Source organism: Bos indicus x Bos taurus, chromosome 16, assembly GCF_003369695.1.
Source record: "Bos indicus x Bos taurus breed Angus x Brahman F1 hybrid chromosome 16, Bos_hybrid_MaternalHap_v2.0, whole genome shotgun sequence".
In the NCBI taxonomy this organism is placed as follows: Eukaryota; Metazoa; Chordata; class Mammalia; order Artiodactyla; family Bovidae; genus Bos; species Bos indicus x Bos taurus.
In genome coordinates this window covers 57,215,104-57,232,658 of record NC_040091.1, presented here as the reverse complement: position 1 = coordinate 57,232,658, position 17,555 = coordinate 57,215,104, and the positions used below count along the sequence as shown (strand labels likewise).

The 17,555-nt window shown below is 42.1% G+C and overlaps 1 protein-coding gene across 1 annotated transcript in view; it reads right to left on the bottom strand.

Annotated features, from left to right (window-relative positions):
* Positions 1-17,555, bottom strand: part of PAPPA2 (pappalysin 2) — a 317,947-nt gene that overhangs the window by 79,639 nt on the left and 220,753 nt on the right. The window contains exons 15-17 of the mRNA XM_027565412.1: positions 16,757-16,928; positions 13,211-13,388; positions 11,598-11,811 (exon numbers count right to left, since the gene is read on the bottom strand). Of these exons, the coding sequence (XP_027421213.1) occupies positions 11,598-11,811; positions 13,211-13,388; positions 16,757-16,928 (564 nt within the window). The remainder of the gene's footprint in view (positions 1-11,597; positions 11,812-13,210; positions 13,389-16,756; positions 16,929-17,555) is intronic.

Genomic DNA, 17,555 nt, shown 5'->3' with positions numbered 1-17,555 from the left:
CTTTCAACTCAATTCTAGAAATCTTAATAAACGTATGCAATATTCTGCCTTCAAGAAAGATCTAGAACTCATCCTCTTGGGTGTGAATGGAGAACAATTCACCAAAACCCATCAAAAGGAAGAGAATAAAACCTTGGCTGTTCATCCACATCAGAATCTCTCCAAGTAGTACCTTGAATATTGCCTACTAAGATCATGTCTGTGTAGTGTTTATGTTTATAAATCACCTTGCTTCTTTTTTTCCTGGTGGTAACAAATTTCATGTACCACTTCTCTCACTGGTCTTGTACCAAAGTTATAACTCTCCTCATTGATTCTGTTGAGACAGACTTACAGAGTTTAAAGTCACTCAAGATTTTCCATTATTTTGCAGAGGTGGAAAAAAGAACCTCAGAGAAATGTAGTAATTTACTCAAGATCAAAAGTGTTGTTAGCCAAGAGCATGGGCTTTGGTCTTAGAGTGAGCTTAATTAACATCATATATTGGTTGAGTGACCATGGGATGGCTGCTTAACAATACTCTGAGTCTCTGAAAGAGGTGATAATAATGTATTTATTATTAAATTGTGGTATTATAATACTGTATTAAGTATTATATTAAGTATAAGTATTAATATAAATTAAATTAAATGTATTACTATTATTATTTCAAGTTGTATATTATCATATCATAGTATGTTATTCTACATTATACTATTATTTTATTATATAATAAGATTTATCAGTGTCATAAGAACTAAATGAGGTAATATATGTAAAGTGCTTCATATAGCATATAGTGATGAATTATCATTGTCATCATCATCATTAACCCAATAGAACAGAGTCAAGACCTTATGCTTTTTAACTCTCTGCCACACTAAACAATCTCCCTACGTGTGTAGAGATGGGTCAGGTACACACATGTAACTATAAAGCCCTCTCCCACTCTTCTCCCAAATCAGATCAGACAAACCTCACTGAAGGTGTTGACAACCAAACACTGTCAAACGATGCATAAGCACAACGTGAGGCCTTTTTACAGTATTGAGTCTGAACCTATGTTTGTGTTTATAGCCCTTCAATAGATTTAAGTTCACTGGAAAAGTGACCCTCAGAAAGACGGCTATTTACAATTACTTTTAAAAAGATCTTACTATGACACTACCTTTCAGATGGCATCGTGATGAATGACTAACTTATAGAGGGGGAGGCTATCTAAGTTAGAAGGCTGGGATAATTTCTAATTTCAATTAATTGTGGGCCCTAATGGGGTTAATCTAAACTCCACACATTAAAGATAGCAACTAATGAGAAAAACGTAACCATTGGAGCGAAAGATGAGGGAGAATAGAATATGGTCTTTTTTATAAAATATAAGTCAAGCACATTTATTTTAGCTTCCTGGGAAGTTGGGTTAATGAAACATTAACCTGACAAATGTGATTAATGATAATATGTATGTGAAAGTAAATCGCATGGGATGAAAAGAAGGGTGTGTGTGTGTGCGTGTGTGTGCGTGTGTGTGTGTGTGTGTGTGTATGTTATAAAATATGAACGAGAAAGAACTCCCCAAACTGTCTAACTTGACCATTTCTTTGGAGTTACCATTGTTTGTATTTTCTCTATTAACTCCAAAAATAAATAAACCCAAAGAGACGTGTGAAATCTAGCATGCAAAAGTGCTGCTATAATTAATTTTGAGAAAAGAAAGTGTTACTATGGATATTTTTAGGAAAGTATAAGTCCCATGACCGATACCGTTCTTACATGCAGAAAGGTTCTTGCTTCTAGACTGTGCTTCGTCATTTTGGCTGCACATTGGAGTGACTTAGGCAGCTTTGCAGAAGATTAATGCAAAGCACTGAGGTATTTGAACTTGTCCCAGCTGATGCTTACACACAGCCAGGTATGAGAACCACTGTTCTGGTGAGCTTGTTGAGACATCTGACCCCTTTTCTGTTACCACCAACTTCTGCAGAGTTTGCCGATCAAGTTTAAATGTCAGTTCAATGAACAAAATTAAAACTATCTCTGAAGAATGATTATTCCTTCTAGGTTGCTGACACAAACTGCTAGAAAAAAAAAAAAACACAATAGTTTTAAGGGTTTCTTTCACTCTAAAGCACTTGAAATAGAAATTTCCACCCCTCATAAGAAAACAAAACTTCCCTTCACTATTTTAGCATCAAATTTAACATTAAAATTCTACCACAACTTTTCTAATAAGGCAGTCTTTTCACCCATTTAGAAAGTGTTTATTGAGTACCTATCAATAAATGTAGAAGCCACTGGCCACATGATGCTAAACAGGAATCCATGGTCTACTGAACAGGTAATCAAACCACTTCTACTCAGTGAAATAAATGATGTTGTCAGCGAAGTCTTTTGTGCAGTGGGAAACCATGGGAGGGACACTTCCTACAGACTGGGGAGATCTGGAAGGCTTTGGAAATAAAAATCACACCTATCTTAAAAATAGGACAGTAAGGCTAATGGTGAAGAATCTGCCTGCCAATGCAGGAGACATAGAGACACAAATTCAATCCCTGGGACAGGAAGATCCCCTGGAGAAGGGCATGGCAACCCACTCCAGTATTCTTGCTGGAGAATCCCATGGACAGAGGAGCCTGCCGGGCTATGGTCCATAGAGTTGCAAAGAGTTGAACACAACTGAAGTGACTTACCATGCACACACGCATGCAAGAGTTAGTCAAGCAAAAGGCCACTGTTGGGGAGAGCTCAGACCAGAAGGAATAGCATGTTTGAAAGCCCAGAGGCATGCTAGCTATGGTGCATATAAAGAAGTAAAAGAAACCCAGAGCATTAGAACCTACACTACAGAAGGTTTTGTGTGTAATAGTTGGAGGCAAGTGATCTCCCAGGGAAGATACTGATGACCCTGGAGAGGTAAGCCAGGCCTGGCAAGATCATGCAAGACCTTGAAAATATTTTTAATTTTAAGTTTTTTTAGTGTCTTAGATGAAATAGCAGAAAGGCTGGCCATTTAGTTTTATATAAGGGAAATACTATAACTGGGTTGAAATTTGTTGAAGATTGCTATTACTGCAAAGTAGTGAATGTAGTGAAGGGGGAAAGACTGGAGTCAGAAAGCTCAGTTCATACATGACAAAGGATAGTGATTTGTCATAGAGAAGTGGCAGCAGGGTGAGGAGAAATGGCCAAGAGTCAATAAGATAATGACATTTGATGGAAGCTGATGACTGATTTGACTGAGGGAGAAGGATGTTCAAGAGTCTCAGGCCAATCTGTGTTGCCATGTGGCAGAGGCCAACACAATATTGTAGAGCAATTGTCCTCTAGTTGTTCGATGTTTCTCAATAGTGTACAATTATAGTCTCGGATCATTATTAGTTACTCAGGAAGAGTTACGTTTTGTGAGTATTGTTCAATTGTCATCACCAATAGAATAATACTCAGATGTGTTCTTTCCATCAGTTCAGTTCAGTTCAGTCACTTAGTCGTGTCCGACTCTTTGCGACACCATGAATCACAGCACGCCAGGCCTCCCTGTAAGTCAGTGATGCCATCCAGCCATCTCATCCTCTGTCATCCCCTTCTCCTCCTGCCCCCAATCCCTCCCAGCATCAGAGTCTTTTCCAATGAGTCAGCTCTTTGCATGAGGTGGCCAAAGCACTGGAGTTTCAGCTTTAGCATCATTCCTTCCAAAGAAATCCCAGGGCTGATCTCCTTCAGAATGGACTGGTTGGATCTCCTTGCAGTCCAAGGGACTCTCAAGAGTTTTCTCCAACACCACACTTCAAAAGCATCAATTCTTTGGCGCTCAGCTTTCTTCACAGTCCAACTCTCACATCCATACGTGACCACAGGAAAAACCATAGCCTTGACTAGACGGACTTTTGTTGGCAAAGTAATTTCTCTGCTTTTCAATATGCTATCTAGGTTGGTTATAACTTTCCTTCCAAGGAGTAAGTGTCTTTTAATTTCATGGCTGCAGTCACCATCTGCAGTGATGTTGGAGCCCTAAAAAATAAAGTCAGCCACTGTTTCCACTGTTTCCCCATCTATTTCCCATGAAGTGATGGGACCAGATGCCATGATCTTCGTTTTCTGAATGTTGAGTTTTAAACCAACTTTTCAGTCTCTTCTTTCACCTTCATCAAAAGGCTTTTTAGTCCCTCTTCACTTTCTGCCATAAGGGTGGTGTCATCTGCATATCTGAGGTTATTGAGATTTCTCCCAGCAATCTTGATTCCAGCTTGTGCTTCTTCCAGCCCAGCATTTCTCATGATGTACTCTGCATAGAAGTTAAATAACCAGGGTGACAATATACAGCCTTGATGTACTCCTTTTCCTATTTGGAACCAGTCTGTTGTTCCATGTCCAGTTCTAACTGTTGCTTCCTGACCTGCATACAGGTTTCTCAAGAGGCAGGTCAGGTGGTCTGGTATTCCCATCTCTTTCAGAATTTTCCACAGTGTATTGTGATCCACACAGTCAAAGGCTTTGGCATAGTCAATAAAGCAGAAATAGATGTTTTTCTAGAATTCTCTTGCTTTTTCCATGATCCAGCAGATGTTGGCAATTTGTTCTCTGGTTCCTCTGCCTTTCCTGAAAACAGCTTGAACACTGGAAGTCCTTTCCATAACACTTTATAAATAAAAAAAAAAATAAACCCATATATGGATTAAAAAAAATGTGTCTCAGGTTATATGCAGATCTCTCACCTGACCTGTCCAACCACATGGAACACAGAAGGATGTACAGATTTGAAAGAGTTTATAATAGGCTCTGTTTTATATAGGGAGAGTTTGAAATGCATTCCAGATATCCAAGTGGCTTTATCTGCAGGCAATTGTCTTAATGAGTCTTATAGCCCTTATGGGAAGAGATTAGATAGCAGGTGTGGGTTTAAGGGTCATCAGCATGTGGAAGGTAGTGGAGGCCATTGGGGTAAATGAGCTTCAGGCCAGACAAATGTGCAGAACACAAGAGAAGAGTGAGTTCAGAGAAACACCAACATTGAAGCCATGGGCAGTGGAGGAAAAGCCAGAAAAGGAAATTGAGAAGAGGCAGAGAAGAGGAAAATCAAGGGGGTGACAGAGAGCAAGATCAAGGAAGAAGACTCAAGTAGGGCTCAGACAAGTGTGTTTTACTGAAGAGCCAGACTCTATCTTTGATGTTTGACTCTTGATAGCGTCCGAGCCCTACCATCTCCCACCTCCGAGCAAGCCTATAAGAAAGCCTGGGTGCCTTCTCTTTTGGCCTCAGCATAAAGTTCAAACCATAGCAGGTCCTGTTCACAAGCACAAGTGAAAGTGAAAGTCACTCAGTCATGTGCAACTCTGTGACCCCGTGAACTATGCAGTCCATGGAATTCTTCAGGCCAGAATACTGGAGTGCGTAGCCTTTCCCTTCTTCAGGGGATCCTCCCAACTCAGGGATCGAACTCAGGTCTCCTGCATCGCAGGCAGGTTCTTTACCAGCTGAACTACAAGGGAAGTCCAAGAATACTGGAGTGAGTAGCCTATCCCTCCTCCAGGGGATCTTCCTGACCCAGGAATCAAACCAGGGTCTCCTGCATTGCAGGCAGATTCTTTACCAACTGAGCTATTAGGGAAGCCCTCACATGCACAAACCCTCACTCAAGCCCCACACCCTAACTACCATCCAACTCCTGACCAGCCTCTTTACCCTGATTACTCAAGCTATTTGAAGACCAACCTGGGATTTTCCCCTTCTCTCCGCCAAAAGTCTCATTATGTGACTAACAACCCTCTTAACGCTCTCTTGGTCTTGTATGTATGGCATCATTACTTTCCATAGCCAAACCAAATTTGGGTGGGAGGATCCATTTTATCTCACAGGGTGATTACAACATAAGCCAAATATTCCCACATAACGTTAGGTTCCTGGTGTCTCAGATGGTAAAGAATCTACCAGTAATACAGGAGACCCAGTTTCAATCTCTGGGTCAGGAAGATCCCCTAGAGAAGGGAAAGGCAACCCACTCCAGTGTTCTTGCCTAGAGAATTCCATGGACAGAGGAGCCTGATGGGCTACAGTCCATGCGGTCACAAAGAGTTGGACAGGTGTAGTTGGAGCAATTAACACCACATTAGGTCCAAGAAGAGTCCTTGCATTTGGCAGCGATGTTCATGGCACCCTCAGCTTTAGTGGAGAGATGGGAATGGAAACCTGAGTGTCAAAGTGTGAAGGAGAGAAAAAACTATAAGACAGGGACAGTGAATACAAATGACTCTTTTACACATTTCATAAGGGAGGGGGAAGCTGTGATAGCTGGAGAGGAACATGGGTCAAGAAAAGGCTCTGCTTGTTTGAGTTTTAATGTAGGAGAGACCTGAGCACAATTAAAGAGAAGTAACCTGGCGTGAGGAAGAGAGAGGCTTCAGCTGCAGGAAAGAGGAAGGTGAAGAAGTTGAGGGAAATGTTTGAGAAAGATTACGGGATCCAGGGTAAAGGTGGAGGAGTTCCTTTTATTTTATTTATTATAAAATATTATTTATTAACAGAACCTCAAATCAGAAAACAAAAAAAATCTCCCTAAGTCCTGCCACTTGCCCATGGTCTTGACATTTTGCTGGGTTTTTTTTTCTTTCTAGTAAATATATATATATATACATATATATATATACATACATACATACATATATATATATTTGAGGTTTTTGGGTTTTTTTGAACTATAGTTGATTTACAATGCTGTGTTAGTTTCAGGTGTACAGAGTCTCGGTGAACTCCGGGAGTTGGTGATGGACAGGGAGGCCTGGCATGCTGCGATTCATGGGGTTGCAAGGAGTCGGACATGACTGAGCGACTGATCTGATCTGATACATATAATACATAAAGTATATATATATTATATATATATATATTCTTTTTCAGATTTGTTTCCCTTATAGTTTATTACAAAACAGAGTAAGTTCCCTGTGCTGTACAGTAGGTCCTTGTTGGTCTTAATTCATTTTAGACAGTAAGAAGGGGGAAAGCCTGTTTGGAGGTGTCATTTGGCTGGCACACCGGTGGGCAGACCTTTGCGCTTTGGGAGTAGGATGATCTGCTGGAAGTTAGGGAAGAGGAGTTAGGACTGGAGGAGATGAGGTCTGAGACAGCCTTCAAGAACAGAGATGGTGCTTGTATATTAAGGTATATATGTGGAATCGAGAAAAATGGTACAGATGAACCTATCTGCAGGGCAGGAATAGAGATGCAGATGCAGAGAACGGACATGTGACATGGAGGGGGACGGGGGGTGAGATGAATCAGGAGAGTGGTACTGGCGTATGCACACTGCCACTTGTAAAATAGACAGCTAGTGGGAAGCTGCTGGGTAGCACAGGAGGCTCAGCTCAGTGCTCTGTGATGAACTAGAGGGGTGGGATGGAGAGGGGTGGGAGGGAGGCCCAAGAGCGAGGCGATATATGTATACTTAGAGCTGACTCACATTATTACACAGCAGAAGCTAACACAACAGAGTAAAGCAATTATACTCCAATTTAAAAAATATAGATGAGTCTAGGAGCAGGATGCCAGTGGCAAGTTCCTGTCTTAATGCCATCTTGGACTGCTGGTCTCTGTTTGGTTTGCCTGTTTAGAAAGATGTGGCTAGTTCTCCTTTTATCACTCTCCACCTCCACAAATGGCTATGATATCCACTCCATTACTTCATTTTTAAACTATTTATCTCATTCTAAAGTCTAGAAAATTTAGCATATATAAACAGCAGAAAAATAAAAGCTATATTCCCTATAAACTTACTATATAAAGATTATGGCTGTTAATATCATCATCACTTCTAGCTACTGAAAAAGAATGCTAAAAATATACATTTAATGTGGAAAATGGGGATTGTGTCATTTATAATAATTATGTTCTTGCTTTTATCCATTTGCCATATTGTGAATGTTTTCCCATGTCCATAATATTCTTCTAAACATCTTTAATGTTTAGAAGGATACCTCACAATGTGCCTGTACCAGCCTATGATTGTACCATATAATGGGCATTTGTTTCACTGAATATTTGTCACCCCACATCCACTTAACCTCCTTCTCAGTTTTTCCCTCTATAGAATCTATATGGTTTGGGTAATACTGACTCTACTCAGGACTTCAAGATCAGAGTGCACTACCCAGGCCAAACCATTGCATTTCTCTGTCCTCAGGGACTAGATTCAGTGTGAACAGTGCATCTTCAAATCCCAGAAAGAAGGGGCAAGGGATCCAAGGGCCAAGAGAAAGGGCCTACTGTGGTCCGTGTCCACTCCTATGCTCTCTTGCAAGAAGAAATGATGCCCATGAAACAGGGAGCATGGCGGCTGTGTGCTCCTGGAGGCCAGAGCCTTGGTCCTACTCTTACAGGGGTCTTTGCTCCTAACTCCAAGGCTGACACAGAGCATGCTCGTGAGAAAGTGGTAGCTGCAGCTGTGCCTTCCATGCTAACCTCCAAGTGCAATGGCACAAAACTTAAACAAGCCGGATGGAAGAGAAAAGTCAGACGCAGCACTTCTCTTTTTCTCTTTTGAAACAATATTCAACAGACTTGAGAAGAAGCAGGAAGGCAATGTACTTGGCTGATATTTTGGTAGCTGTTTCCTTCTTCCAAAAAGAAATGAACACAAAGTTACATCTAGCACACGTATTGAACTCATAGTTTATAAAACACTTTCAGGACATTACCTACTTTGGGCATCAAAACAATACTGTTCGGTAGAAGTCATTACCGCCCCTCACATTAAGAATGCAAAGTCTGAGACACATGGCTATGATTGTGGAGTACCTTATTCAGGGTCATGCAAAGAACAAGGGGCGAACTTGACCATCAGGGGGCTTTTTCCACTTCTCAAAGAGGTGCAGAAGACTAGCGCATGCCCACTCTGTCTGAGCTGATTTCCCTGCCAACTTCTCTCAACCTCTTCTCCCCCTGCCTGCATGCCCTAGAAAGAATTTTCAGGGCTCCATTTGTACAATGCTGGGCTCCAAGTGAGGGACAAGGCTGACATAATTTGTTGGGTAAACACAAGCAGCAAGTGACAGTGATTTACTCCTGACTTGCAAACTTCTGATTACCAATCTACTGCTGTATGTAAACAGGTGTAAACTAAGACTGAAATCAGTTTACACAGTGGGGTAAATAATTTAATCTCTCCTCAGGATGGTGCTTGCAAATGTAAATGTTTAAGCTCAAACCCATGCTGACGTTGTGACATAAGCTTCCAGTTTCTCAACCAGAAAAGAAAGTCATGCCAGCAAATGGCCCCTGTTTGCCCCTGCTGGGGCGGGGAAGCTGGTGGAGATGTGGATGCAGTAGAAGCCCATCGTCTGGGGGGGAAGCCACACTCTTCCCAATGCAAAGCTCAGCGATGGGCCTGGAGAGCTAGGAAAAATCCCTCTGCCCTGAATTCCTCCTGGTCCCGAGACTGTTGGTCTTTATTGCACTGTTCTGCAGACCCCTGAGTTGGCTGCAGGTGTGAAAGAAGGGAGGCAAGAAGAAAAGAAAAAAAGGCAAGAAAACAACAGCCTCCAGGGCTGGTTGTAATGACATTCTCACTGGAAGATGACCTGGGCCCTCCCTGCCTATCAATGTATGTTGATGCAAATTGATCTAGACCCTATGACCAGAACATGCAAATGTGTTTTTGGTTGTCAAAAACTGTAGACTGTACCTGCTAGAGTCACTGAACCAGAATGCTACTTCCTATGAATTTTTCATCAGTATTATTCATGTTCTAATTAGTATGGCTCTTGCCTTGGGCTGAGATGAGGAGGAGGCTCCCCCCACCCCAAATATTATCTTGGGTTTTCTCAGGAGTGAAAGGCTCTGGGTGAAGCCAGACTCAATCCATCCCATACTGAGATGGCTGGATGTAGACTAGAGAAGGGCAAATGCAAGCCAGAAAGTTAGCTTCCTAATTTTCTTCCGCTCCCTTAGAAAATTCTAGTTTACAATCGAAGTTGATATCTTCTGGAATCACTGGTAATGCCATGGCTAGGATTTTGTCAATTCAAAAAAAAAATCTTTTAAAAAGAATACCTACTATGGTCAGATTTTGAATTAAGTCCTAGATAAGTAATAAGACATAATCTATGGTAGGAAAATAATAGTTACAATTTACTGAGTACAAGGAGTTTCTTCTTCTGAAAGTTTTTTGCTTGTTTTGTTTGTTCAGAAAATGTTTCTTTCTTTCTTTTTTTTTTGAAACAATTTATTGAGCATTTAGCACAAGTCAGGCACTGAGCTGTACATTATTGTATTGCGTGTGAGCTCTGTTGTATCCAACTCCATAGAATGTAGCCCCTCAGGTTCTGTCCATGGGATTTCCCAGGCAAGAATACTGGAGTGGGTTGCCACGCCTTCCTCCATCGGATCTTCCCAACCCAGGGACTGAACCCACATCTCCTGTATTGCAGGCAAATTCTTTGCCTGCTGAGCTATTGGGGCTGAATATGTATTATCTTGTTTAATCCTCAACTGAGCACTTTGATGCAGGTATTATCCCTAGTTTACAAAGGAGATGAGACCCAAAGAGTTCGGTAACTTGCCTGAGGTTACTCAGCTAATAAAATGGGTGATAACTGGGATGAGAACCCCAGCACAAGTATCTTCAAAACAGTTTCTCTTAAATTATGCAGCAAATCTTTTATTCTTTCTGGTCCGCCATGCACTTTGAAGAAAGGTCCTCTTGATTTCTGGGTCTAGGAATGTATACACACAAAGTCCAGGAAGGATAAAGCAGAGACACTGTAATTACAATAGTAATAGATAATATGTATTGAGTTTTATGTTTTAAAAATAGATTTACTAGATTTCCCTGGTGGTCCAGTGGTTAAGAATCTGCCTGCCAATCAAGGGAACATGAGTTCGATTCCTGGTCCAGGAAGATTCCATATGCTGCAGAGCAACAAAGTCCATGAGCCTCAACTACTGAGCCCATGCTCTGCAATAGAAGTCACTGCAATAGGGAGTAACCCCCACGTGCTGCAACTAGAGAAAGCCTGAGCACAGCACTGAAGATCCAGCACAGCCAAAAATAAAATTAAAAAAATTAATTCACTGACTCATGTTTTATACATATTAATTTACTTAGTTCCTACATTATTATTATCATTATCCTCATTTTACAGATGAGAGACTGAGACAGAGAAACTTCCCAGCATCACATACCTAATAAGAATCTGAGTTGGAGACCACCCTAGACAATTTCTGCCACAGCCACAATTTTAAACTTCCAATGGGCCTGATGATGATGTTCTAGGACAGAGTTGGATTCGGGTGATGTGTGTACCAGTTAAGAAGCTCCTAACACTTACTTTCAAGGAAAATAATAATATGGGCAGAGATTCTTTTAAAACACACCAAGATGAGACTCTGGAATCTGCTATGGGAAATCATATCTTTACAGGAAGCATGTCTGGCCAGTCTGCCGGTCACGACTGGGGAACACACTTGTGCAGTCGAAGAGAGATTATACAGAAAAACACACACAACAAATGGTGGACAACCCAGAAGGCCTTAATGTTATTTCCAAAACAATGGTCTTGGATTTGCAAGTGAAAGAACAGGAGCAAGGTACAAGGGTAGAGAGAACTGCAAAGACCAGGAACATTCCAACTTACTTCCTGACTTTATTCTCTGTGCTTCCCATCACGTAGTAACCTGGTTTGCATTCGTATCTGCAGGTAGAGCCCACGTCATGGTTGCCCTTGAGGCAGCGAGGCTGGAGCAGGTTGGCATTCGGGATAACAGGAGGAGCATCACACTCCAACTTGCAGTAAGCTTCAGGGAGAGACCAGAGCCCATCTTCAAGACAGGTCAGCCACGGGCTCAGTCCTGACTCCAAGAAAGAGAAGCACAGAATGCTCAGAACAGAGAGTCCAAAAATAAAATAACAAACAGAAAGAACGAAGACCTATCAACAGACAGGCATTCTTGGAAAGTCACAGTATTTTTCATGGAGCAGCTCCTCTAAAACATCAGGTCAAATGTTTATCCTATATCTTTCTACCCACAGAGCGTCTACTGCGCTCTCTTCTGTAGCATAGAGGTCACAAAGCTAGTTTTTGACCTGAATGAAAGAAGGGCTACCAACCAAATCCTTACCTCACTCCTCACTACAAATAATAAAAATCAAGTAGTGACAGTATTGCGGAAAGGATTATAATAATACTAGATGACACTTTTATAGGGCTCATTACATGCCAGGCACTGCTGTAAGCATTTTACATGTATCACTTGTGTGAACTTCAAACCTCAAACAATCCTGTGAAATAGATACCATCATTATCTCCTATTTTGCAGATGAGGAAATTGAGTTTAAGTAATTTGTCCAAGCTAGTAAGGGCAGAGGCAGGGTTTGAACTCGCAGTTTGATGCAAACTTCTGTACTTCAATACCATACTCCCTATGCCTCCGCGGTTTCTCTGAGTTCAATCTATGGACACCCCATAGAGTAGTATCACCAACCCACTTCAGGTTTACTAAAGCAGACTCTGTCAGCATGAGCCTAAGAATCTGCATTTGTAACAAGTCTGCTGGATCACTGTTGGGCACACCTAAGTTCATGAGGGAGAGCAAGATGTGGGGTCAGAGGGACCTCCCTGGCAATTCAGCGGTTAAGAATCTGTGTTTCCGAGGCAGGGGGCATGGGTTCGATCCCTGGTCGGGAAACTAGATCCTACATGCTTCAGGGTGTGGCCAAAATAAATTAAAAAACAAGTAAAATAAAATAGCCTATTCCCACGCTCTCTTAAACAACAACAACAAAAAGATGTGGGATCAGAAGAAGTTCTACCACATCCTCATCTCTCCCTAGCAGTACAGCTCATACAACTGTGCTCTCATTGCTAAAACAGGACTAAAGGCACCTAACTCATAGAAGGGTTTTAAATATTACATTTTAAAATGTGCATGATAAAGGGTATCTGAATTATTAATACTCTCAGAAAACTGTTAGTTGGCTTGACTCCAGAGAACATAAACTCAAATAAAAACAGGAAAGTCTCAGTTTCTTTCATCAATGAGATCTTGAGTTAGGGGCATCCTTCCAAGTGTTTGAGACAAGGAATGTGTTGCCTCTTGCTTGTCAAAAGAGGGTGCTTCAGCAGAGTCAGGTGGGAAGGTCACTGGAGTAAAGAAAATATCCCCAAAGTACACGCCCCCTCCCCCCCCCAAAAAAAGAGAGAGAACCTGAAGAGAACTTGCATATAACTCCTGCTTAGCCAGAAAATACCTTGAAGCTTGGCTGGTGGGACACAGGAGATAGAGCAGCGTTTCAGAAAGTTGGTTCCCTCTGAGCAGGAGAATTTTGCATAATTCACCAAAGATGCGTCGGGGACACCACAGTCAAGGGGCTGGCAGCTCACAACCCGGTCCCAGTGCCCAGAGGAACATGTAAGCAGAATTTCCTTCTAGAAACAGAAAGTTTTCTGTTATCAAAGTCACACAAAAAGGCTTATCAAAATAGTTCCCAGGATTTGGCAGAGTCCTGATGATTATTTGTGCAAATATTCACAATGGGCAAAATGATTTTGCCTCCCTCCCTCTTTATGCCTTGTCTTAATGTGCAATTTCACAATACCCAAGTACATTGTTGATGAAAGGTGCATGTGAGCTCAAGGGAGTCATTAAATGAAGACGCTCCTCCAGGCCAACTCTTGGCTCTCCTCACATGCTTCTCCAGATGACTCTCCACCCTACTCTACCCTGCTGTGTGCTCTGGGCCCCTGGCCCTTGTGGACTTCATGCTTTTGACTTGTGTCTGCTGTAGCACCCAAGGTAACACTGGTAGGAGACTGAAGAGGCAGAGAAGCAAGGGAGGTCGGGGTGCTGATTCTTGCTACTCCCTCCCTTGGGTCGCTGTAGGGTGGCTCCTCCTTTGGCAGAGCTCTTCACACGCCTGCTGCACTCTTTCTCATGGGTTCTGCTAACTGCCCCTTACAGTCAACTCTTTAGGTCTAGAAGGGATATGACCCTTTCACCCTGGGATTCTGGACCATCTCTTTGCCATTTCCTATATCCTGCCCCCACTTTTATCAGCAGTCCCTTGACTGAAGTTCCTCAAATTGCCCCCTTTTGGGCATTCGTCGGTTTCCTGCTGGGACCTTTACTGATAAGCTGACTGATAATGGTACATAATAAACATAATCATATTCTCTGAGAATGGTGCCTAGTCTTTAAGAACACCTGAGAATTAATGCACATGAGGCATCTTCCAAACTCTTGTAGTTAAATTTAAGAGATTCCAGCCATTTCCTTGGGGCTATGGCTTATGTAGGGGGTCCTAGAATTCATCACCATGAAACAAATGAGGAGACTTTTTTTTTGAGCACTTAGAAGGGCCAGGTACTTTCAAGTTTGGATAAACAAGACCCTTAAGGAGTTACCAGCAGAGCTCATCACAGGTTGAAGCAGTGAATCAGAAAACATCTGAAGTGGGGAGAATGGAAAGAAGAAAGAGAGAGAAGAAGGAAGGAGAAGAAGTTAAAAAGGAAAATATGGGAGATGCATTTTGGTTATATCTTACTCCCTTCTATGATGATTTGTGAGAATGTAATACAAAGAATGCAAATCATAAAATAGAAAACATGGACCAAGAAGAAGGAGAATACAAACTGTTCTACTAAATAACAGCAACATCATATAGGCATGCTTGTTTTATGGTGGTAAGATAGCACTACAGAGGCTGGAGAAGGGATTGCCCATCTTGGGTAGGAGGGAGAGTGTTTGCGGGGAGATTCACATAGTAGATAACTCAGGAACTGGTCTTTGAAAGATAAGCAAGACTTCCCAGCAGCAGAGGAGAAGCAAGGATAAGGAAGTTTCAGAGTGAGAGGAACAGGATGGGCAGGCACTCAGAGACCTGGACACTCATGGCTTGTTGGGTGAAAAGTGTCACCATAGTAGGTTACCAAAAGGCAAAGGGAGAGAAGGGAGATTCTGGGGCTCAGCCAGCATCCCACCGGGAGACCACAGTGGCACCAAAGCTGAAGGTAGAACGACTGGTGGAAGCACCTGTCACCCCTGACACCTACTCCTGCCTGGCTGCCCCTCCGTCCTTCCCAATGTCCCCAGGTTCCCTGCCAGAAGGCCCCAGTTCAAAGCCAGACACATTTTTCTGGTTAGTTTCAGTTCTTATGTCAACAAAAAGCAGATATCCCTGCTGTCGTGTGATCACGAGCTGGGATCATATCATTTCTTTAGGGGGGCCAGGCTCAGGTGATGGGAGCAGTCAACTGGAGAGCTGTGCTTGATGATTCCATCATATGACTGGCAAAGGGAGAGCTCCCACCTTCCTTCTCCCAACTTGGCCGCAACCGCAATGCTCACAGCCTAGAAGACTGGCTCCACTCACAGTGATCACTTACAGAATGTCTCTCAAACACTGTCTATATTGTCTGGGTTTTCTCCTGGCTCCAATAAGTATTGACTGTTCTGTTTTGAATTTGCTCCTAATTTTAATGAATTGCACACACCATCTTTTCTTCTCTCTCCTTCTTTACCTAGCACACAAATGTAGTTGGTTCCTACATTGTTTTTGTTCTTTTTCCTTCTTTCCATCTCTTTTCTAGTGTGAGGTAAGCTGAGTTAAGGACAGGTAGGTGGTAAGAGTTCTGCTTTTCTGACCAGAGCATCACAAACCAAGGAGCTGATGCCTCAAGGTATGTCAAAACGGTCTCTCTACAAAGTCTCTTTAAGCCATCTGAAACCAAAGATTGTATCTTTAAATTCTGTGTCTAAGCAAGTGAAATTCCTCCACGGATCCACAATCTGCTGAGCAGTCAACTGGTACAATATGAAAAACAATTCCAATCTTCCAAGCCATTGGTACCTGACTACAAATCATGCTTCCACTCGTCCTTCATCATACCTCATCTCCCTCATATTCTTCTCAAGCACCATTTACCTTTTGCCTAATGCATCCTGTCTCTCTATCATATTGTGCTCATGTGTTCTCAAATTTCAAATTCCTCTGTAGAATATGGAAAGCTTTCTAAAGGAAAGAGGGAAAACAAAATTCTTAGTCGACAATACATCATCATTGTCATCATAATGGCAGCTTTGCAGAGAGCTAGGTGCCTACCATTTTGATAGAAGCTTATGAATTATTTCTACTCAGTCATCAAAACAGCCCAAGGACATAAATACCTCTGATCTAACTATTTTACAAATGTGGAAACAACCTTAAAGAGGTTGGCATGTTTTGCTTGTCTTTACCTAAAATTACACAATATACAGAGGAGTCAAATTTCATTCCAAGTCTGTCTCCCAAGCCATGCTCTTCACTAATATATTCTACTACCTTCAGACCACCTTAAAATCCTGGAAGTGGTGCCATGGTAGCTTACAGAAATTTGAAAAATTCAGTCAAAACTAGAATCTTGATATAAGTCCTACTTCAGTAGCAGAAGAAAGAAAATCATAATTTTCCCTCCAGTATTCTTATAAGGAGGGTCGGACTTGGGGGAACAGGCAAAAGATGGACCACAAAAAAGCTGATTGCATCCTATCTTGCCTGCAAATTTTGGACAGGTCTAAACTGTAACACTCTCATCTTGAAGCCAAAAGTCGGGATCATAATTTCTTACACTTCTTATATATTTCTACTTATACCTTGCATTTCTATAAATCCATGTGTCTCCTTGATTGTTAGAGTTCTCATTTTTCCTTTCAGATGATTTAAAAACACAGGCCTTTCCCCCATCCAGCCAGGAGGAGGAGCATGCATATTGTCCCTCCCCAGAGGCTTGGTCCTGATGACCACAGATTTCCAACTCACCTGTATGGGCCTGAGGTACTGCCCATTGCTGGCCTGAAGGGCAAACCCCCTCTGACAGGTGATAGAGCACTTCATGTGACCCGGGCCACCAGAGGTACAGTTCACCACATCCGTGTGATCAAGCACCAAAGGCACACAGTTGCCCTGCTCCCCACAGGGCCGATGGACACAGCTGGAGATGATAGAAGCAGAAATATCTTACATTGACTTGCTAGGCAGCAGCAAAGGCTTTGCCTCTACCTTTGAGAAGGGTCTCTAAACCAAAGAGAACACTTTCTTGAAAACCTACATTAAACTCATCACTTCCTTCTTGTGACCTGGAACCCAGCAACGTAGAGTAAACAGAAACAGTATCAGCTGCCAAGCGATTATGAACCAGCTTTCTATGGATCTTCCAGGAAGAGAAAATGATGATGAGACAGGAGGGGAGAGTGTCCCCATAGCTCTTGATGCATAGCAGTGAATAGATCAGAGGGTAATCCTCAAAATATTTCACAGCCAGTACTTCTGAGACCCAAACAATCAGAACAGATGCACGGCAAAGATAAGGAGTGAATTCTAGAGGCCCCTGATTGTGTCAGGCAGAAATCTTTTTGTTTTTCTATCATGGGTTGGTCTCAGGGGGCCCTGTAGAACAGGTGTTTGAGCTGGCAGAAAAGGCAACATTTATTTACTGATTGGCATGGAGTATTTTTTTAAACTTCTTATTTTGTTTTGGAGTATTAACAACCAACATTTAACAACAATTAACAATCAACGTTGTGATAGTTCAGGTGAATAGCAAAGGGACTCAGCCATA